The sequence below is a fragment of the Manis pentadactyla genome, chromosome 1 (genome assembly GCF_030020395.1).
Source record: "Manis pentadactyla isolate mManPen7 chromosome 1, mManPen7.hap1, whole genome shotgun sequence".
Classification (NCBI taxonomy): Eukaryota; Metazoa; Chordata; class Mammalia; order Pholidota; family Manidae; genus Manis; species Manis pentadactyla.
The window spans coordinates 82,140,182-82,163,423 of NC_080019.1; the positions used below are offsets into that span (position 1 = coordinate 82,140,182).

The following is a 23,242-nucleotide window of genomic DNA, read 5'->3' on the forward strand; positions in this document are numbered from 1 at the left end:
ATGGGCCGTTGGGCCTTCAGCTGAGGGGCAAGCTATGAGCAGAGTCAACTGATCCTTCGTCTCTCCTTCACAAAATAGGAGCCATTCTATGTTATGAACACAAAATTAATATGTTTGTTGTTGCTGTAGAATTTATCACTTGTTCCTCACAAGTCTACCCTCTCCTGGTTTCTGTGATGACACATTCCCTTTGTCCTTCAGGTTGGTGTTATCCAGGAATCTTTCCTTAGCCTTCTGCTCTTTACATGCTCTACATTCCCTTGGGATAAAACCCGATCTCCCCTCTATCTGGCCCGTCCTGACCTCTCTCAGCTCCGCCTAGTCGGCCTCGCTCATTCTGTTCCAGCCACTCTGACCTTTCATCTGTCCTTCCGATACGCAAGTCCACTCCCATCTCAGAACCAAAAGACTTGCAATTTGCTTTGTTTCAAAGGGTCTTCATCCAGAATTTTACAGAACAGTGTCCTTTGTAATCAACTTTCAATTCAAGTGTCATGTCTCCACAGCAGACCCTCTTGGCCACCACAGTTAAAGTGACCTCTGCCTCCACTACCTCCTCCCCTCTCAGTATTCTTTATTCCATGACATTCTTTTAGCTTATTCAAAATCCCTATAATCAGTACTTGAATTTGTTTTCCTTGTTTGGAGATTTTTTTTGTCATGCCCACACTAAAAAGAAAGCTCTTTCAGGACTTGCCACACAGCCTGACACTTGGTAAGTGCTCATTAAATCCTTGTTGGCTGACCAACAAACAATCTCAGTGACGTTATGGCTTCATTATCCATGTGCCACTCACTCTCAAGTCCAAATCTCCAGCCCCGGCCTCTGCTCCACCAGCACAGTCCCTTTGCTGGGGACATTGCCAACCGAGGGATTGCATTATGACCCATTTTTCGAAAAGGAGATTTGTCAGCTTTCATCCCCAACCTGCTTTTCCCCCTGCATTCTGTGACTCTGTTTGTGGCACCACGATCTTCCTTGCTACCTAAACTAGAAATATGGGAGTTGCTCTTCATCCCTCCCTTTTTCTCATGCCCTACTTGTACACAATCGTTAAGCATTGACAAGCTTATCTCGTAAATGTTTAAGAACTCTGGTTCCTTGCCTCCATCTCAACCAGCTCCACCGTTTTCATGCTGAGATGATCTCTTGCCTAAATGAACTCTGAGAAACTCCCAGCAGCCTCCCCATCTTTGCCGAAATGCCATCTCCTTTTCTAGCTAACTAAAATAGCTTCCCCCCACCTTACCACATCACTCTATGCCCTTATCCTCCTTTCTTTTTGCTTCATAGTTTTTATTTCTATTTAAAATTCAATCTTTTTCTGTTTATTTGATGGTGTTTGCCTTCCCCACTGAAATGCAAGCTTCAAGAGGGTAGGAACCTTGCTGCTCTTGCTCAAGCTCTATGCCTGCTTCCCCATTGGTGCCTGGCTCATTGTGGATGCTCAGTAAATATTTGTTGAGCGAAATTCTGCCCTACTGTGCAAACCCATTCTGGCCATGTGCTGCCCTCCTAACCTTTAGCAGCCCAGCAGGTTAGCTTGCACTTCAGTGTATACACCAGGCTATTTCTGGCCTCAGGGCTTCTTCTTTTGCTGCCCTTTTGCTGTTTAAATTCTTCTGAACCCTTCACTACCAATAATTTATGATGCAACCCTGGCATAATCTCCTCCAGGAAGCCCTCCTGGACTATCTTTAACTGTCCTTTCGCCTCTCCAAATAAAGGACTGCTCAGTTCATTACCATAATATACTTTGAAACTCTTTATCACTGAACATACACTTCTGCTTTGGAATGATCAGTTTACAAACACTAACTGAGAACTCTTTGAGACCAAGCATCATCTCTCATTCGGTCTATGGGATCTCTTTTAGTTATGCTCTTGGGTTGCACGGAGGCCCAAAAGAAAATGGGGTTTGTTATACTGAGACAATGCCTGGATCTGCCGTACATTAGCAACCAAGGCACCTCTTATAATGGGCCACTCCCATTTCTCCCATTGACCACAGGATCACTCTCATGCCCTCTATGTCTCTTTGTGGGTCTTCTCCATTTCTCCTCACACAGACTGCCCCACTTACTTGCAGTTTCTGTCCTATCGCAACCTCAGCATGCATGCAACATTGGTTTGCCATGACCCACTGCTCCTTCATGACATCCTTCATTTTCTGCCCCTACCGATAACCAATTTTTGTCTCTCTGCATTTCCCAGTTTGAATGCACAAGATTAATAAGTATTAATTATTAGTAATAATAAAAATGAATAATAATAATGTATTGAAAATGAATAGCTAAGATTTTTGAATGTTTATTATATTTGTGCACTGCTGTAAGTACTTTCCATGAACAGGCAATCTAAAACTCACAACAACTCTAATTGACAAGTTGTATTATTGTCTCCATTTTACAGCTGAGGAAACCAAGGCTTTATGAGCTTAAATAACTTGCTTAGGTTTTACAAACCCAGTAACTAGTGGAACCAGGTGTTGGGCTTAGGCAGTCTGGCCCCTGTGTCCATGTCCCTGCTCTCTATGTTATACTTGTCTTCAAACAAGACTCTAATTGGTTCAGCTGTCACCGCTGATGTCACGGACAGCCTATGGATTGACAGCTTTCGCATCCAGGTGATGGCCATGGCAGTAGAGCTGGGCATATGTGTGACTTGGTTTATCCATACACATCCTCAGGCTCAGAAACAAAGTAGGTTCATAATAAGTATTTGCAGATGAGAAGGAAAAAAGGAGGGAAGGAGGGAAGAAAGAAGGCAGGTGTCATTAGCTCTTTGGAGCCCTGCTTGTTTTTGTTGGCTGGCATATTGTAACATCCATAATCTTAGAGTCACAGAATGCTGAAGATAAAGAGGTCCTAAAAGACTCAGTTGCCCCCTTGTACAGACTGGGAAGCTGAGGCCCAAAAATATGGGTAAACTGCCTGAGGTTACTCAGCAAGCAGGGCATAGAGTTTGGCGTGGAATTTATGTCTTTAGGACTCTTTCTAATACTTAGAAAGCCTTCTCCTTTCAGTTTCCTTTCTACTTCCCTGTCTTTCCCTTCTTGTCTCCATTCCACAGGTAGACACACACCTAAGTATATGTTCTCTCTGCTGATCCATCTCTTTCTGGATCTTGTGTTATAACCTATAATCTCGAAATGGCTTGAAACAGCTCTTCCTCCATTACTCCCTACCCTGGCCATGGATTTCTTGACCTTGGCTTCACTTTCCTTGTGTACTGATTCCTATTTGCCATGCTTGCTTACTCACAGATCCTGATCTATATTATTGCCCTTTAACCTGAGTCTAACCTGCCTCAAACCTTACAAATCTGGCCTGAGTTGGGAGAGTTCACTCTTTGTGCTAGGTAATTATGGTATTATTCTGTAGTGGTTCTGCAGATATCCTATAGAAATGCCTTAATAAACATTTTCCAAAATATGGATCATCTTGACATAATAGATTTAGATTCTCTAAAGCTTCAAGCTGTACTTAAATTTTCTTTATAAAATGTTTGATTCTTATGGGTAGCGCTGGAAACAAAGGATTTTAAACACTGTTCCAAGTACATTTATTCCTGATGTAAATGATTTACTCTATTTTTAGTTTACTGTGCAAATCATTCACAGATGAGCATTAGAAAGCTTTAGCCAGGTGCCGTACTCCAGCCTCCTTCGTCCCCCATAGCTGAGGCCACGCAACTTCAATTTGAAGAAACAGCCCAGCCCCAGGCCCAGCCAACAATCTTAATTCCAGTAGGAGGGGATTTGTTAAGATTCCAGGCCAGTAGCTCAGAAGTTTGGTGGGAAGTTGGTGTTAATGATTCATCCTGCTCAGTTGTCCCAATCTAGTAGTTTGCCTTCTTCCTCCTGACCAAGTCCTCACCTTATGACCCAGTATCCCTCTCTACCTTTGGATTTTAGAACTGAGGTTCCATCTCTGTTCTCTGAGCCTAGAACGGAAGTTCCTTCTTGGAACTCCAATCTCTGGGTTTAGCTGTCTGTTGTATATTGTCAGAGCCTCTGAAGTCAACAACCACCTTGACTGGTTTCCCACCTTTTATGTCATTCATCCATTTATTCATTTACTACCTTGATACTATGCTATGGTTCACCTACTGGCTTCCTGCTGGGTCTCCTTGAGTCTCACCTTCTGGCTTCTTCAGTCTTACCAATTGCCGGTTGTAGACATACTTGCCTATCCTAGGATCCCACCAGCAGGACTTATTTGAAGCTAATCTCCCTCTGTGAGATGTCTACAAGCTGGTTCTTCCTGGCCCATCTGACCTTCCCTAAGTGGTTGCCTGGCCTCAGGGTCTCAGCTCTCCCTTGGTTAGCCTGTCCACTGATGATGAGCCCTAATTCTGAAAACTACAGAGTATATACAGGCTATATGATTGAAATCCTCATTAACAGTAGAACACATCTATCAAGCCCTCCCTGTATTATGTTCTCCTTTTATTCTCTATCTAGGAGCAAATATTACCGATGTTGTAACTATAAATTTCCATTTCTTGCAATGAAGCAGTCCTAAGTCCTCAAAGAACAAGAATAGCAATGGATGGTTTTTACATTAAGGCTTGAAGTTTGAATGTCCAGAGACTTTCTAAGTAAGTTAATCAGCATGATTTATTGGACAATCTTCCATCCCAACTGATTTGTCATGCCTCCTTTGTAAAACATTAAATTTCTTCATAAGCTTAGGAATTCTGTGGGAAATAGAAATTTACTCAAAAAACACTATGTTGCTCCAGGAAATATAACTAAGATTTCTAGCCAAAATGAAAGTAAAATTAATGAGACTTAATTAAGCTTCAGGGCCTCTCACTACATGAGCATTCTAATTCTTTATTCATAATTTTGGATTACTTTTCTAAAGAGGCCCACAGAATTGTATGTATTTACAAAGTCTAGACCCACCCACTTGCCCGCTCTCAGATCCCTCTACTTGCAAACCCCCCCTACGACGCCAAGCAGGCAGGGAAGTAGCTGCAACAGTGCCTATTCTGGGGAATTGTCTTCAACCTCTCCTCATGTGGTCCCTGGACCCTAAGTTTCTGGATTTCTTTTTCACTCTCTGGGGTCAGTATCTGCCTATCTGGTTTGGGATTTTTCTTCTTGAATGTGGAAACCATTTATCTGATTTGGGTTTCCCCTACCAGGAAATAAACCAAAACATTGATCAGAACTTAAAGATCACCAATAAACATAGGAATCAATAAAGGCATGCAGTATAAATTGTTGGGAAAAACCCAGTCCTGAGTGTGTGATTACCATTTATTAGTGGTATGACCTTCAGCAGGTCACTTAACTTCTTTGAGCCTGAGTGTTCTTACTTATAAAAGGAATTAAAATGACACAGTAGGTTTCCAAGGGCCTATGCCTGGTAGAGGGACTCTGGAGCCAGCCCAGATTCCTGGGTCTAAGCTGTTCCTGCTCCTGGAACAGTCCCTCAGGTATTATTTGCTCCGTCTGGCTATGAACACATGCCACGAGGCATTTACAATGAAATGTACCCATGGCACCATCCTGTAAAGGAAAGTCCTTCATTCACTCACTCATTTGTTTAGGTACACCTTGTTCCAGAAAGGACTAATATCAATTTATAAGCATATATAAAATATAGACAGAACAACAAGAAGACCAGTACATAGATAAGCAGGAGGAAAGCAAAGGCGAAGGTAGATTTAAGAACCAGAAATGGGGCTAAAATAAACAACAGTCCCACATAGGTTGGTTGATACAAGAATAGGAGTGGGTGTGTCTTGGACTTAATATCGTGACACTAAACCTCAAGTCACAAAAATCACAAAATCACACATATTGGGAGATGTGTAGCTTTGATAAATTCCTTATAAGTTAACTATCAAATATTCTACCACCAAAAAATCCCTTTATTCCCTTATTACTTATCTTCTTAATTTCTGCAATCTTCTTGTCTCCATCCATTTTATTAAAACTTCTCTCTCTGAGCTCACCAATGACCTTGAAGCCACATCAAATGTTCTTCTCAGACATCATCTTTGGCTTTTCACCAGCAGCCTGAACACAGTTTTTTCTTTGTCATCTGTGACAATGCAAAGTCCCAGTTCTCCTGACTCTGACAGCTCCCTTGTTTCCTCTTATCCTAGTCCTGCCTTTGGCATGTCTGGAGCACTGGCCCTTGATGTGTCCCCCTCTAAGAAAACACCTCTCATAGGGCTGGGCGCCCAACTCCATGGGCAGGATGCCAACAGCAGTATTTCCTAACCCAGCCCATTACTCAGGTCTCAGCTCCATGTTTGTTATGGAGGAAAATTAGAAGACGTCATTTGTACTTACAGCTTTTCCACTAAGAGTAACTTTCAGGAAAAAAATGTACTCTGAATTTCCTTGTATGTAAAGTTTAGGACCCTAAGCATAAGTTCCTTTTCCAACTTCACAACCAGTGTTCTGGTATCAGAGCCCTGGTGTTTCCCTCTTCTTAAATGTGATCCCACACGCCATTCTCTCTCTTCTTCTGAGTGTCTTAGATTTGTCTCTACCATTGCTGGGAGAATTAGTTAATATGGGCATTACCAAAAGCACCAGTTAGCATATCTCCCTGCTTTCAGTCCTCCTCACACCTTTATATTTCATGCTGCTGGCTGCCAGATTAAACGTCTGTTAAAACAGTCCTGTTCCAGAATGGACATGGCTCTGGTTACAAGCACATGAGGGCTGCACCCTGTTGCCTCACCCCTGAAATGCTCCTCAGTCTGACCTCAGCTCTTTCCCATTGGTCTCAGCAAGGCTTCTCTGCTCTTCAGAACCATCTCCTGCTTTCCGTCTTCCCTGGATTATGCCCATGTTCATGAACCTGTGGCTCATGTTTTCCTCCTGGGCTGGAAGCCTGGAATGTTTTCCCTTCCTCCTCTCAGATGATTCATATATCCCACACATTTGTGTGCTCAGGCCCAACATTCTCCAGAATGCTTTCCCTTGGGCCCCTCAGCCTGCACTGAGCTGACTTGCTGGATCATAACTGAGTGTATGTGCATGCCTTGTTGTTCCCACTTCACCCTAAATGCCCGGTGTGCAGAAGCAGTTTTGTGTGTTTCTCTGCAGCTAGTAGGTACAGTGACTAATTGAACTACCTAAATCTTTGATTTTCAGTCTAAGCTTAACTGCTTATCCAAAACCTTCTGGTCTTCCATTGTCTTTGGAAAAGGGCCAAGGTTCAACTCCTGACAGCACCAGGGGATGACTCATTGATTACAAAGAGGAGAACCTGGCAGAGAGGCTGATCAAGGATTTCTTCACCCTCCAGTTAAAAAAGGTGGTCTGGCTACTTAAGGAATGCTAGGGGTGCTTCAGGTAAAGATAAGATGCAAAGCAGGCCACTCCACATCACTAATCATCAGGGAAATGCAAATTAAAACCACAATGAGATATCACCTCACACCAGGAAGGATGGCCAGCATCAAAAATACTAAGAACAACAAATGCTGGCAAGGATGCGGAGAAAGGGGAACCTTCCTACACTGCTGGTGGGAATGTAAGCTAGTTCAACCATTGTGGAAAGCAATATGGAGGTTCCTCAAAAAGCTAAAAATAGAAATACCATTTAACCCGGGAATCCCACTCCTTGGAATTTACCCAAAGAATACAACTTCTCAGATTCAAAAACACATATGCACTGCTATGTTTATCCCAGGACTTTTTACAATAGCCAAGATATGGAAGCAACCTAAGTGTCCATCAGTAGATGAATGGATAAAGAAGAGGTGGTATATATATATACACAATGAAATATTATTCAGCCATAAGAAGAAATCCTACCATTTGCAGCAACATGGATGGAGCTAGAGGGTATTATGCTCAGTGAAATATGCCAGACAGAGAAAGATAAGTACCAAATGACTTCATTCACTTGTGGAGTAAAACAACAAAGCAAAACTGAAGGAACAAAACAGCAGCAGAATCACAGACTCCAAGAAGGGACTAGTGGTTACCAAAGGGGAGGGGACAGATGTCCAAGGGCGGGTGGGGAGGGAGGGAGAAGGGGATTGAAGGGTATTATTTTTAGAACACATGGTGTGGGGGGTCACGGGGAAAACTGTAGCACAGAGAAGGCACATGGTGAATCTGTGGCATCTTACTACACTGATGGACAGTACCTGCATTGGGGTATGGGTGTGGACTTGATAATATGGGTAAATGTAGTAACCACATTGTTTTTTCATGTGAAACCTTCATAAGAGTGTAAATAAATAGTTTAAATAAAACCTTAAAAAAAAAAAGATGCAAAGCAGGCCAAAGACTCTTCCTTCCCTTCCTTTCCCAGTTCTCTCCTGGATTCTCCTCCCATGCTCTGTGTTCTCACGGTGGCCAAAGCAGTTGACCCTGTTCCTGCTCTAGCCTGTAACCTGACGTTTGAAAACCTTCACTGCTGGTGGGTCATTTTAAGGGGCTAATGTGTTGTCCTTGACACCACCTGAGCAAGTCACTTAACCATTCAGAACCTTTTGGCTTTCTTTAAATATATAAAGATTTGGGGTTGGGCCACACCATTTCGAAATTATTTTTCAGCTCTAAAATGTTATGTCACAATCTGAGTAGCAGAGGCCTGAAAAGCAGTCACTCTAGTTTTCTCCTTTTTCCTTTGTTATTTCATTAAAGAGGTAAATCACAAGTTGCTTGGGGATAAATGCCCCTTGAGTGCTCTTACTCACATAAGCCCCACTATGTTCTGGGCAGAGCTGATCCCCAGCACGAACACAGAGCAGGTAATTGCTGTACAGTGAGGTGCTCAGGGGCAAATCCTAGAACATCTCTTCCTCTGATCAAAAACAGGGATGATAATTGATGGCAAAGTTCTGAGAGCCCTCAATTAAAAATAACATGAGAGAATAAGCCAGTAAAATAGGAAGTAACAATATATGCAAATTCAACAGTTCTAAAAAGCAAAACTATTTAACTCTACAGAACCCTGCTGTAAATTGGGAGGACTCAAATTCCATTGCAACAAATGTCATAGTACATCACTTAAAGATGTGCAGATTGTCAGCAGAGACTCATTCACCTCAGGCAAGAATCTCTATAAGGTTTGAACCATTTTCCAATATGGTTAAAATACATCTGATAAGGCTTTGACTTTGTCTTAATGGTGTATGGCTATGGCAGACACGACCTAGAAGAAGCATATTTAAAGAGAACTGTAATGTGTCTATCCGGGATGAATGCCAGTTCACCGAGGCAGTGGTTCAGCCTGAATAGTTTTGGCTTCACACTGTTCAAGGTTGTTTAATATAACTGACAATATTTTAAAATGAGATTGCATAAAGCAAGATTCAGAACAGTGTGTATCATATGCTGCCACTTGTGTTAAAAAGAGGAAAAAGAATATGTATTTGAACTTGTTTCTATATATACTCAAAATGTATCTTGAAAGAGAAAAATATAAGCTGGTATGAATCTCACTCTTTCATCCTGAGGATATTACCAAGTTCTTCTGCTTTGAGTAAAGAGAACAAGATATGGGGCCTTATCTTTCTTACTAGAGACCCAGACACCAGAAAAGGGTGTTGCTAATTTACAGCCCCACTGCCATCACAGAGGTTTTAGTTAAGAAACAATTTATCAATTGGTGGCAAATCTGGTATCAAAGAACCCTAGTGCTGAGTAGTAGCTCATATCACACATGGTGGGCAGTACCGATGGCCACCTTGTAGTCCCCGAGGGTGTTGCAGTCATACATCTCCAGTCCTTTTGGGGTCCGGAGACAGAAGACACTCACAGGGAAGCCACATCTCAGAGATACCATTGTCCTCAGATCAGACACTTTTTTACCAAGAAAAGAAATGCACTCCATCATCGGCATTGTCTCTTGGATCACAGCATTGAACACGTAGAGAGTTGGCTTATTTTCTTCCTAAAGGGAGAGAAAAGAGGGAACTCAGGATTAAGGACTGTCTGGAGGTTGGGACTAGGGACAAACATTTCAGAGGGTGGCTCTGAGTGCCTCTAGCTCCCACAACAGGGTGCTGAGGATGAAATCACAGGCCAGCTAAGTTCCCTGACTTCTGGTCTGAGCCTTGCTCTTCTCTCCTGAGGGTATTAATGAGGCCTCCTGTTTTGAGTAAATGAAGGAGACTTGGGAGGGCTTTGAGACCCTCCTTCTTAGTCTACAGACCCAGATACACAAGAGGAATGTTGATAACTTATATCCAGGCTATGCTTATGGAGGTGTTAGGTTAGAAACAGCTCCTCCATTGTACTGAGCTTTAGTTGGGAAATACTGTGGATTCTAAACCTTCAGTTTCTAAAAATCCTCTCTGAGAGGTTATCTCTGGAGAGTTGAACTGAGTTCCGGGTGGGAGGTGAGTTTTGTTTATCATTTTATGCTCTACATTGTCAGTATGGTCTGACTTTAAAAAAAATAACCATGTATATTTGTTTTTACTATTTAAAAAGGGAAGTTCTAAATATGAGTGAAAAAAAGTTTCCTTTGTTCCTTTTATTTCTGAAATAGGAAAGCAAATGGAACTGATATATCTGAGGTAGAATTAAGATGGAAAGTTTGGGGAAAATACTAATCCTTCTATAAACAACAGGTAAATCAAGCCAAACCAAAACTAAAAACATAGCAAACAGGAAAAATGGAGGACAGGGGAGGAGAGGAGAAGATTATAAATATTTTCACTTTTTGAACAAAAAAATGAAACTGGCTCAATATCCTCTTTAGCAGACTGGACAGTCCTGCTTGTCTTCAATGCTTTGGTTTTGCCTTGGCAGCCGGGAGTGCGCAATGCCCCACTGAGTGCCCAGGGGCATGGGACTCCCTGAGGGGGGCCTTGATCAAACCTGAAGAGTGGGCACGTGGCCTGCAGCTGCTCAAGGGGGCTCCAGGCAGTCACTGCTTTCTTGCTCCACCCTTGTTCCCCTCCCCCTCCTCCCATCCATCTGCAATTTCTTCAGGGGCCCCTCCCTGCCTTCAGGCTGATAATACATTAAGTTCACTCCCCTCTTTCCAGATAACACATTGCCATAATATCGTCAACATGCAGATCTCTTTGAAAGAGACTTTAAGGAGTGATGATATTGATGAAAGCTTAGAGTTCTAGAGTGCAATGCTTTGATCTAGGGCCCATTCAGTGACTCAGATGGCTGGGAGCAGGTTCCGGCACTCTTCTGCAGAGCGTAAAACCATCCAGCAAGCTGAACTGCCCCCTGAGTCTACAGTGCTTAGTTAGAATAATCTTTCTGAACAGCTTGTCCTAAACCTGCTCAGTAAAAAGTGAAAGGACCTGGGATTCACCCTTTCCCTTCCACCATACTCTGGCTTTCCTATGGCTCCATTAAGGCCCAATCTCATCCATGTGATACTTTTAGGTAGGAAGAAATTCCTATGAGAACTGAGTAAAAAGAGGGGAAGAGAGAAAAATTATATTTTATATAATAGCTGTTCTTTATTTCTTTCATGACTACTCTGATTTCTCTTTAGTACTATGCCTTGTTATGGCTCCACGCAAAGTAGCAAAAGAGCAAGTCACTCTTAGGAGTTAACTAGCTACTATTTGATGTTAGGAAGTAAGGTAAGTTAAAAGGGAGCTTCTCAGAATATGAGTAAACATCTATGACATAAGTATACATAAAGCTCTGAAACAAGTAATAAGGAACAATTGCAAAATATCTGGCCATCTAGCTGAAAGTCAAAAGTGCAAGGAAGTAAGTCTCAAGAAAACTAACAACCGTGTTCATGTTTTTTTTTTTTAGCATCTGGCCCATTTAATTCTTAATGTATTTGTCATGTAGTTCTCTTTGCACTATTTTAATTCTGTATATCCACCATTTTATATACCTTATTTTTATGGGAAAATGCATTTTAAGTTCAGAGGAAGCACACCAGTTGGAGACATTTCTTCATGTTGGTTAGATGGAGACGGACCAGGTAGATGCTGATTAACAGCAACTTGCTAACTCACCTTACCGACATAAGAGAAGGTATCTGGCTGTAAGATACCTCTCCTCAAATATTCTGAACAAGGGAACACTGTTAGTTACTAGGAACTCAGATGCTACTAAATAGACAATACCATACACAAATCATTGTCGGACATAAGTAAAATCAGAATTTTTCCTTCACAAATACATCAAGATACCATGGTAGGAGGTACATGCAAAGTGTCTCACCTTTCAATAAAATACAGAGATTTACTTCATGGAATAATTCTACTTTCTTCTTAAAAAAAGTCAAACTCACTGTAAATACATACATGGGCATTAACAGTAAAAGAGGAAAAGTTAAAGAGAAACAGAAAGAAAAAGGAAGTTAATGCAGATTTTGAACAGCTGTACTTCTTTTTGGGAAGGTCCTTTATTTTTAAATTGAAGTATAGTTAATATACAATCTTAATTGGTTTCAAGTATATACAGTGGCTCACCAGTTACCCATATTATTAAATCCTCACTCCCTCTAGTGTGGTTACTATCTGTCAACATAGGATAATCTTACAGAAGCATTGGCTATGTTCTCCATGATGTGATCATCTCCATGACCAACTGATACTATGCTTGAGAATTTTTGTGCCTGTTTATCTCCTTCCCCAACCCCAACCCCTCCCCATGGCAACCACAAGTCACTTCTCACACTGCTGTACTTTTTTCACAAGTTCTGCTTTTTTGGTTTTGCTACTTTGGAGTTATAGCACCAAATAAGCAGAAACTTACCCTAACTATTTCAGAGGAGACCAAAAGAGGAAATCAGGTCTGTTTTTGTTAAACTGAATAATTAAAGTTATGATGTCTTCATAAACTCCTCTTTTTGTATGATAGTCATCCTGGAGAGGTTATCTTTGGAGTCTAGGACACTTAATTGCAATTTTTCTTCACCAAATTCTTTACTATTTACCTTAGAAGAAATAGTCATTTTTTTAGGAACATGTTTTCATTTCTAAGTTATACATTTTTAAGAAGCAGGTTTATACATGTTTTTGTGTATAAAATGTATTTAAAATCTAAATTCACATATTATGTGTCTCTTGGATTTTGGTGTTTATACATTAACAGTGTTTTCAAAAGCTAAAACGTACTTTAAATCAATTTTAGACTTACTAATATAGTTCAAACTTCTCCAACTTGTCTGATAGACATCTACTCAGTTCTAACACAATTAAGCCAATCTCTTCCTGTAAAACAACATTCCAAGGATGCCAGAAAAGAGTAACAAAGTTTTAACCCTAGCCCATTCCAAGGATGCCAGAAAGGGAAACAAAATCTTAACCCAGCCCAAGTTGTTGGGAGTAAGTGATTGAAGGAGGCAGGGAAACCACAAGTTGGGGTGGGAGCCTGAGCCCACCTCACACTTTATAGGAGGCAAACCTGCCAGTTGCTTCTCAGTCCCCTTTACAGCAGGGTCCAGACTTGTGACTAGGGGGCTCCCCGTCAGGCCCACCCATCCACCCCACTTTGAATTAGGAGCCAGTAAGGCAGAGAAGCAGCCGACACAGGGAATCCTCTCTGGCAGGGGCCGACCTGAAGCATTGCTGGCCTGGCAGCAGAGCTGGCCACTGCATCCAAGGCCTGCTTCAAGGGCTCAGGGATGGCTGCAGTGGTGGGGCCTTGACTAGGTCTGGGGCATAATTTAGGTATTGTTTCTGGCTGCATAATCTCTGAGCCCAATTCTCCAATCTTCCTGTAAAGACTGTATTCATAGCCTTCCAATATGTTCACTTTCTGCTTAAATTGTTCAGGGTTCCTTTCTGCTGCTTGCAACTGAGGGATAGGGAAATGGATAGGGCAAAGGGAAAGGATGCAGGAGCACCTTGTCTTTAGGGTAGAGAGGACAGAGAGGCCACGCTAAGGGAGGGAATCCAACCCTGAAATGCCTCAATACCTTGCTGGGACATTTCTGACAACAATCACATACTTTCTTATTAATTTTCATACTTTACCTCTCCAAGCCTTTATCATCTCATTTATTTAACACATATTTATGGAAAGCCTAACATGTGCCAAGTACTATTCTAGGCACCGGGTGACAACAGTGCAAAATTCAAGCAATAGTTTCCACAACGACACGGGTGAGAATGGAGGAGGAAAATGCATCGGCACCTCCACATGCTGGACTGACAACCTGGGCCTCTGCAATGCCACGTGCTGTGCTTTATGGGAACGCGTGCCGTGTTTTATGGGAACACAGCGAACTGCAGCAGGGCCGCGGTGAATGGGTGGGACTGACTCCTGTGTTAATAGAACTTGTACTTAAGTACCATAGAAAATATTTCTTATAGTCTCTGTAGTTTTTTGCCAAAGAAGGAAAAATTAATGTAATGTTCTTTCCTCACTATTCTTAGGTCACTCCCCTCTTCATTTTTCCAAAGGTGGCTCCATTACCATTAAAGAAGGTGTAAAACTCAGGGAAACTGGAAATGTATTGACTATTTAAAATATGTATTTAAGAGCAGATTACCTCTTACTGTATCTAATGTCTTTCCTTCTTTTCACACAAGCAAAACCTCATATCCACACAGAAATATAAGGACCATAAAGAAACCAAATATTTTGGACTTACTTCATGACTCATAATATCAACTTGTATCATTTTAAAACAAGAAATTGTTTATTTGAAGTTTTAAACTATGCCAAAGTTGGTTAATGTCTTGATATTTCTAAGTTGTACCAAAATAAAGAGACTCTAACTTTCTAGATTTTCAGAAGATAGATCTAATTACATGCAGCAACATGGTTGAAAACGAAAGGTTCTACTTAAATTTGCATATATCTAATTATGCAATAAATCAACAACATGCCATAGAAGGCAGCCTTTGGTTACCTAAGCTAGAGCAAACAGCATAGAGCTGCTATGACTGCAGTCCTTAGGGCATGGAACATTTTCATGAAGTATTTTTGTTGTAAGCCCATTTTGTACTGTTATCATACACACATAGTAAATAGTGTGGATTTTTAGAAAAGGCCTGTTTTTTATTATCTAACTAAACAGGAGCTAAGTTAGGATGAAAACCAATATATATGGCCTTTGCAGGTAATTCTCTTCCATCAGACTCATAGTATTATTTCCCTCCCCCAAACCAGTGACAAGAAATTCTCTAAAAGTGGTTCCACTGGAGAAGGTGAAGATTAGGATCAGTAAGATTTCCATGGAATCTGAGAGTTTTTAATTAAACTCTTCCTGTTGGCCAGTCCTGTGATGTCTGATTCTAGTCTGCTTTCTTGAATAGGCCCATTGCCTCTACACTCTTGTTTTTTTCATTAGCAGTTTAAACCCCAGGAAAGGTTTAGGGTTCAGTGCAAAGGCAGCTTGCATCACTGTGCTAACTGATGCTTTACTGACAAAATTTATGAAATATTTTTACAAGTAAAATTATAAAAATACATTGCCTCTGGGGAGGGAAACTGGATGCCAGAGGTTGGAGGGAGACTTTTTACTTTGTTTCTTTTTCTGATCTTCTGAATTGAATAGCAATTGAATGTACTTAGTCAAAGATAAAGAAAATTTTAATTTTTTTAAGAAAAAGTCAGTGCTTAGTTAAATAATAGAATCTTAATTCTTTTAACACACCATCCCTCAATAACCATAACTTAATCACATTTCTCCAGCCATCCCAAATTTTAGTAATGAATTTCTACCACTATCTCCAAGTAAGCAAACAACAAAAACTTTTGAACATCATTTTTGGCATTGGAAAATCCAAGAAATTTTAGATGGTTTATCCTGTACAGTTTCAAAAACCCAGTATACAAATATATTTAAGGACATAAAAGACATTTAAGAAATGACATGGAATTTAGTCTTCTATAAAAAGTACTATATTATACTATAATTTTTGGAGTCAGAAGGAGAGAAGAAGTTGTTTTTATTTCTTTTTGATAATTAAACTTTCTTCAAGAATATAAAAATAGCACATGAATAAATGCTCATAAAACATTAATACATACACACATGCAGTCTTTTTATTTACATAAATGGAATCATACAATACTTATTTTTCTGTGACTTGTCTTTACTACTTAATAATAAATATTTTAGGGGATTCCTTTTAAACATAGACTTCCCACTTAGACAATCACTAAAACATATTAAAACAAAAAGAGCTTTGGCTACCATGACATTTCTTTAAAATGTTAAATATGAGAAAATTAGTGCTGTTTAGCAGAAAATATATGCTTTACTAAATTCCCTGAGACTCATGTTTTCTTACTGGGTAAAGAACTAGTATTGACTAATGTTCCTACCCCCAGAGAACAGCCTTTAAACTCTTTAGCCTACTTGTCTCTTTAAAAAAATTTCCTAAAGTTAAGAGTCCTCCATCTAGAAAATCTCCATTTTGCATATTTTGTAATTGTAGGGTTCTGTAAAGTTTTTAAAGCCCACCCATGGACCCCAAGTTAAGCAACACTAATTAAAGAACCTATAAATGGAAAAGACTATTTCTTTTGTATGTACACCTAATTCATGAATAGCTACTTGGGCTGGATTTGGATGTAAAAACTACCCCTTCATTCTTATTATTACTGAAAATTTCTTCCCTTCCTCTCTTCCCTTCCTCACTCCACTGCCCCTAATCTATTGTGGACCAACTGAAGCGATCTAATCTTTCTCCCACATTAATGATCCACCCTTTGGCCTTGTTCTAATATTGGTTTGTGGGTTGCTGTGTGATGACCGTTTGGTGCAGGCAACAAGAATTATGGGTGAGGGAAGGGAGGGAAAGAGTAAACAAAGGAAACTATCCAGTCTCCACTCCTTACTTCCCTTTATAGCACAAGTTGTGCATAAGGCCAGTTACACACGTGGGAGAGAGAGAAGGCAAGGGAAGGCAAGAACAGGTTTCTCCTCCTAATTTATAAAATTATTACCTTTGAATTATCCCTAATTTTATTCAAAATGAAGTAGACATCTTGGACAAGTGTTCTTCTGGTCATCATACCTTAACAGAGCATTTGAGAGTTGAACAAAAAGATATTCCAACATCAGCAAGACTCCAGCTGTCCTTTAGGGCTGCTCCAGCATATATCAGCTCCAGATACCGCCTGCCTTGTTCATCTTCAGAGAGACTAATATGGAAATAATCCTTAAAAATCAATAGCAAATCATGAAAACAGTACATCTCTATGGTACTAGACCAGCAATGTAATATTTTTTCTTTTACATCTTTTCCACTGAGCATTGTAAAATTGTTTGTGATGGAGGAAAAAGTCTTAGATAGGGCTTCTTGGACTCTATATAGCCTTCACCAAAAGCTTATGTATAGAATAAATAAATGGGAAAGTGTTTTATTTTTATTAACTGTAAATGAAATTGAGATTTTCTTTCAATTATGCATGTAGACAACAAACTAAAATAGTTGTAGTTGGCTGTACCTGTGACTTTGTCACCAGTAGAAATCATAGGTATTTTCACATCACATTACAACTGTTGCAGATATCTCAAAATGTATTGATCACTATTTTGAAATGACAATGGTTATTAGATACACTGCTAGAATTTGTTAATGTATTAATAAAGAAGCCCACATGTTGCTATATCACAAATTTGTCTTTTAATGTTTGAAAATTATATTTCAGTATAACTGGGTTCCTTTTCTTTGAATGTATTTTATTTTATGCATTTAAAGACATTCTAAGGAGTCCATAAGCTTCACCAGACAGCCAAAGGGATCCATGAGGCATAAAGTTTGAGAACCTCTGTATTAGAAGATCTAGATTTCAGTGATCACAGTAATCTACTGAATATATCTTGTAAGTATAATTCAATAGATGCTACCTAGCAAATGGGAATGATCATCTCCAGTTAAATACTGTTTTATGGTCAGGACCTAAATATTTGTCTTAATTTCCTACTTTAGAGTGGATATTTATAAGAAACTTGTAAGAAAGATACTGCACTCAAATTATTTCTAATTTTGTTTCACTGATCCTAGGTAAGATGGTCAACCTCTCTGAGCTTTAGTTTCCCTGGATGCAAAATAAGACTAAACCCCAGAAATTCTTGAAAGTTCTCTCCACCTCCAAAATCTTTTGGTTTTTTTCATAGCTGCTTGCTCAGTAAACAAGCCATCAACCTGACAATTGGCATGCTCCACTTATCTAGCCTAGAGTTAATGTCCTGCTTTTGTCCTTTTATGAAGAATTGTAGTAATACTATATGGCCTATGCACAACCTACAGATTTCATAAAGAGAAATTGAAAACTTTTTTTTTCTGAGAATTTACTAACTTGTTTTGTTTTCCTAACACCTCTATAGTTATTATCTTATTTTTTTCTTAAACTGAAGTATAGTTACTATCTTCTTATCAAGCTATTGTGTAAGCAAATATTTTCAAAGACTATCAGTTCCGTGTTAGCTGAAAATGTACCTAATAGTACCTCTACCCTTGTGCAGCTTAAATTTTGCTGCATAGTTAAAATTAATACACATTTTAGTAGCTCAGGAACGAAGTACATACCTGTATCATCAGCTTGACAGCCCCTACAGTTTCATCTGCTGAAACATCAAACGGTTCAAACGATCCTTCAAAGGCGATGAAAATCCTCATTTTCTCAACAACAACAAAAAAGGCAGAAAACAAACTCCACAACTTTTTGTAAAGATCCTCTTGGATAGTGGAAAAATTCCAATTCACAATTAAGAACAAAAATGACTGCCAGAGACAAGTGGTTACTGCCAAGCCTCAGAGTTGAATGTGAATAGACAAGTCCTGCAGTCTCCCAGTATTGGGCAACACAGACAGTAGTTACGTGGGAGGAAATCTTTCCCCACCCATGGTAGCCATCCACAGCTACCTTGTTCCTATACTATGGAAACTAGCACAATGGTTGGGGCAAGTGCAAACAAGCATCAAATACATAATACAGAAATGACACACAAATTACACTTTGCCTTGGGACTCCCATCCACTAATTCTTGAGTCTAGCTGATTGAAGGACCCTTCAAAATAGATACTTGATTGGGGTGCATTGGTACTGAGTGAAGCCAAACTGTTGGTTTTATTGAATATGATAATCCTGAAAGTTCCCTGTAAATAACTCTGAGCTGAAGCTTTCTGGTTTCCATAACAACTTTGTGTACTTGTTCCCTGGCGGTATTTCTAATCCTGCCATGGGGTACAGAACAATACCCACTTGCACCAAGGAGACGAATGTGTAGGCAAAGGACTCTGTGGCATTCCCTTCCCATTCTTGTCTAATGGATCTGCCTATTAGCAACACGATATCATTGGTATTTCTTTTAGTCTTTGCTTTATGTTATTTAGAACAATTTATCATTGCTATCTCTTCAACTTCCTTGGTGTTGGTGGAAATTCTTTCAAACCCCACTCAATAAGTGAGCAAAGATATTAAGCACCATTACTCAAGTTTTTGGAGTATTTTACTAGAGTTTAATTCTAAGACTGTCCTCTGAAATCTCCAGTATGGTACACTGGTTTAATGTTCTTATGTCTCATTATTTTTTCATATATGTAAATCTTCCTAAAATTCCTCCTGATCTAGGACAGAATTCTAGGCATCCCTCTCAATAACTGACTGCTAAGGGAATACAAAAAGTCCACTTTCTCATGTCAAAGGGTGAAAACTCTGCAAAGGAGCCTTGTAGATCAGGCCATGACTGGACTTTACCTGAGACTCTTCCTTGGCTCTTTCTTCTTCCCAATCCTGCTTAGCTCTTTCCCTTACTATTTTTCTTAAAGGGCACTCCCTTGATAATTGACATGCATCCCAATCCCTGTGTCAGGTTCTGCTTTTAGAGAAACGAACCTAAGGGCAGAGGATCTTAGAGAAGCTCACATGCTTTCAGAAATCACAACCAAGTGCTGTTTAGCTTTCCGAATTGCATGTTTATTTATGTATGTGCATTTTTGTACACTATAGTAGACTTGCCTTTTGGAGTAAATGCTCAGCTCAAAATACGTCATTAAATATTTGCTCCCTACCCCTGCCTCCCCATAGCCATGTTTGTAAGGTGACCCTATTCTCATCATCACAGTTGGTTGGACCAGGAAAGAACTGTCAGACTCCTTTCTTTATGGACTGAGGAAAAATATGACTTTGTGGTCTGATCTGTAGCATGCAACTTAGTAACTGTGGGTGAACCATTTTCCTCTAATGTGACTGAGTGGCAGAAAACTAACTAGGAAAGAATGAAGCAGACATATGAAGAGAAACAGAAGGCATAGAGAGCCAGATACCACTCCCACTCCCATAGTTTTAGTTGCCCTTGAATTTTTGCGACACCCTGTCTCTATATAATAAATTCTCCTCATTTTGATACAGCATGCTCCAGTGGTTTCTGGTACTAAAAATCAAAAGTTGTAACTCATACTCATCCTTCAAGATTCAAATTCTTTTGGAACAAGATAAAGGTGTTCATTATCACCACAGTTGTTGTTGCCAAGATACTAGCCAAAATCTTTTGATGCAAGTAATACAAATCAGAAAAGAATGAGTAAAATGATCCCTATCAAAGGAGACATAATTGTAAGCCATAAAAACAGTGACAATCAAATTTTTAAGACTGCTACTAAGCTCCTAATAGTGAAATAATTCAATTGGGTGGTTCTGTTTGAAAATAATAGCTTTCTAAGAAACAAATGACAATATAGAAAACATAATGGAAGAAAATACTCCATTTGTAAAATAAGAAAGATAACATATTAGGAGTAAACTTAGCAAGAAACAAGATGTGTAAAATCAAAATAAAAACACAACCAATGAACAGAAGAGACTTGAACAAGTAGGCCAGCATATCATTAATTTGGAAGAAAGGTTCAAAACCATTAAAGTCATCAATTCTTCCAAAATTAACATAAAATTAATATTATCCTAACAGAAATACCAACAGGATTCTTCCCACCTTTATTGAACTATAATTGATATAGAACACTGTGTCAATTTAAGGTATATGTGTGATGGTTTGACATATATATATATATATATATATATATACACACACATATTGCAAAATGATTCCCTCAGTAAGATTAGTTAATATCATATATATCACCTCACACAGCATTTTTGTGTATCTGTGATTAGGACATTTAAGGTCTACCCTTAGCAACAGTATTGTTAATTAATAGGATTTTTCCAAACTAGACAAGATGATTCTAAAATTAATGTAGAAAAATAAGAAAGTATGGCTAGAAAAACCCTGGAGAAGAAGAGTAATGACAGATACACACCTAGCTAAAGTTAAAACATGTTATAAGGCTACAGTAATTAAAACAGTGTGGTACTGGTATATGAAGAGTCAAAAAAAAAATCAATGGAAAAATAGCATAAAAGTGGACCTATAAGAATTTAGTATATGATAAAAGTGACATCTTGTACCAGAGGTGATGGTGTGGGAAAACAAGATAGTGTTGGATTAATTGAAAAAAAAGAAGTGCAGCTATACTTTTATACCCTGCATCATGAGAAATTAAAAATGACTCAAAAATTTAGATGTAAAAAATGTAACTATGAAAACAGTAGTCATAATATTTTTATGTGAAGTTTAAAAAAAATCACCTGTAGTGATAAGGTCTTCTGTGACAAAAATTACTGAAGCTATAAAAAAACATTGATAAATTCAAGTGTATTTTAGAAAATCTGTATGGCAAAAATCCCTTGATATAGAGCCAAAGACAAGAGAATCAGAAAACTCTTTGTGACTCTTACAGATAAAGGCTAATTTCCTTAATATGTAAAGAGTACCCATGAATTAGTAAGAAAATGACCAAAAATTCAGTAGAAAAATGAACAAATGGTACAAATAGATAGTTCAAAGAAAAGGAGATACAAGTGGCTTTCAAATATTTATGTATGCTTAACTTGTAATGGGAGAAATGGAAATTAAAACTATAACATAACACTATTTTTTAACAGAAAATTGGAAAAGATTCACAGGTTTGATTACACATTCCTGCTGAATCTATCTCAGTCATACTTTGCCATAGGGAGTGTAATTTGGTACAATTCTATATAAAGGAAAATTTGGAAATATATGTTAAAACTACAAATGTATGTATTTTTTGGCCTAACAATTCCATTTCTAGGACTTTATCCTTACAAATACATATACCTATTTGCAAAATGACATAGGTACAATGTCATTCATTGTCAGTTGTTTGTAATAGCAAAGATTAGAAATATCTTCCATGTCCATCAATAGACTACTAAATAAATTATTTTTCATTCATACAAAGCTATATAGCTATAAAAAAGAAGGATGCTCTTTTTGTATCAATATGGAAAAATCTTCCAGCTATATCATTAGATGAAAAAAGTAAGGTGCAAAACAGTGTAGTACACTACTACTGGAGGACAAATGAGGGAAATAATACCAATAGATATGACATATAATATACATAGTTTGCACATACCTCAAAATCCCTGGAAGTACACTCTGGAAAATAGAAACATTGGGCATGTGGAAAGGACACTTGAGCAGCCAGGGATCAAGGATGAGAACAATACATTTCACTATACTGTCTTTTTAACTTTTAGATTCACAGCAAAATTGAGGAGAAAGTACACAGAGTTCTCATATATCCATATACTCCCTGCCTCCATATGCTCCAGCCTCACCCACTATCAAAATCCCAAACTGAGGGGTACATTTGTTACAATTGATGAACCTAGCCTGACATGTCATAGTTACCCAAAGTCCATAGTTTACCTTAGGGCTCACTCTTGGTGGTGTACATTTTATGGGTTTTGACAAATGTATAATGACATGTATCCACTTTTTATAGTAGCACACAGAATAGTTCGACTGTCCTAAAAATCCTCTGTACTTTGCCTATTCATCCCTTACTCTCCCCTAACTCCTGTTAACTACTGATCTGTTTACTGTCATAGTTTTGCCTTTTCCAGAATGTCATATATTTGGAGTCCTGCAGTAAGTATCACTTTCAGATAAGGCACTTTCACTTAGTAATAAAGTTCTCCCATGTCTTTTCATGGCTTGATAGCTCATTTCTTTTTAGTGTAGAATAATATTCTGTTGTCTGGATGTAGTACAGTTTTGTTTATCCATTCACCTACTGAAGGACATCTTGGTTGCTTCCAGGTTTTGGCAATTATGAATAAACTTGTTGTATACATCTGTGTGCAGGTTCTTGTGTGGATGTGAGTTTTCAACTCATTTGGGCAAATACCCAGGAGTACAATTGCTGTGTAGTATGGTAAGAGTATGTTTAGTTTTGTAAGAAACTGCTGAACTGTCTTCTAGAGTGACTATAAATTTTGCATTTCTACCAGCAAGGAATGAGAGTTCCTATTGCTCC

General features: G+C 39.0%; 1 protein-coding gene across 1 annotated transcript in view; it reads right to left on the reverse strand.

Moving 5' to 3' along the window:
* The window catches only part of ANKUB1 (ankyrin repeat and ubiquitin domain containing 1), a 30,202-nt gene extending 11,073 nt beyond the window's left edge, over window positions 1–19,129 (reverse strand). The window contains exons 1-3 of the mRNA XM_036896413.2: window positions 18,422–19,129; window positions 16,904–17,047; window positions 9,669–9,885 (exon numbers count right to left, since the gene is read on the reverse strand). Of these exons, the coding sequence (XP_036752308.2) occupies window positions 9,669–9,885; window positions 16,904–17,047; window positions 18,422–18,511 (451 nt within the window). The 5' untranslated portion in view covers window positions 18,512–19,129. The remainder of the gene's footprint in view (window positions 1–9,668; window positions 9,886–16,903; window positions 17,048–18,421) is intronic.
* Window positions 19,130–23,242: the final 4,113 nt, after the last annotated feature.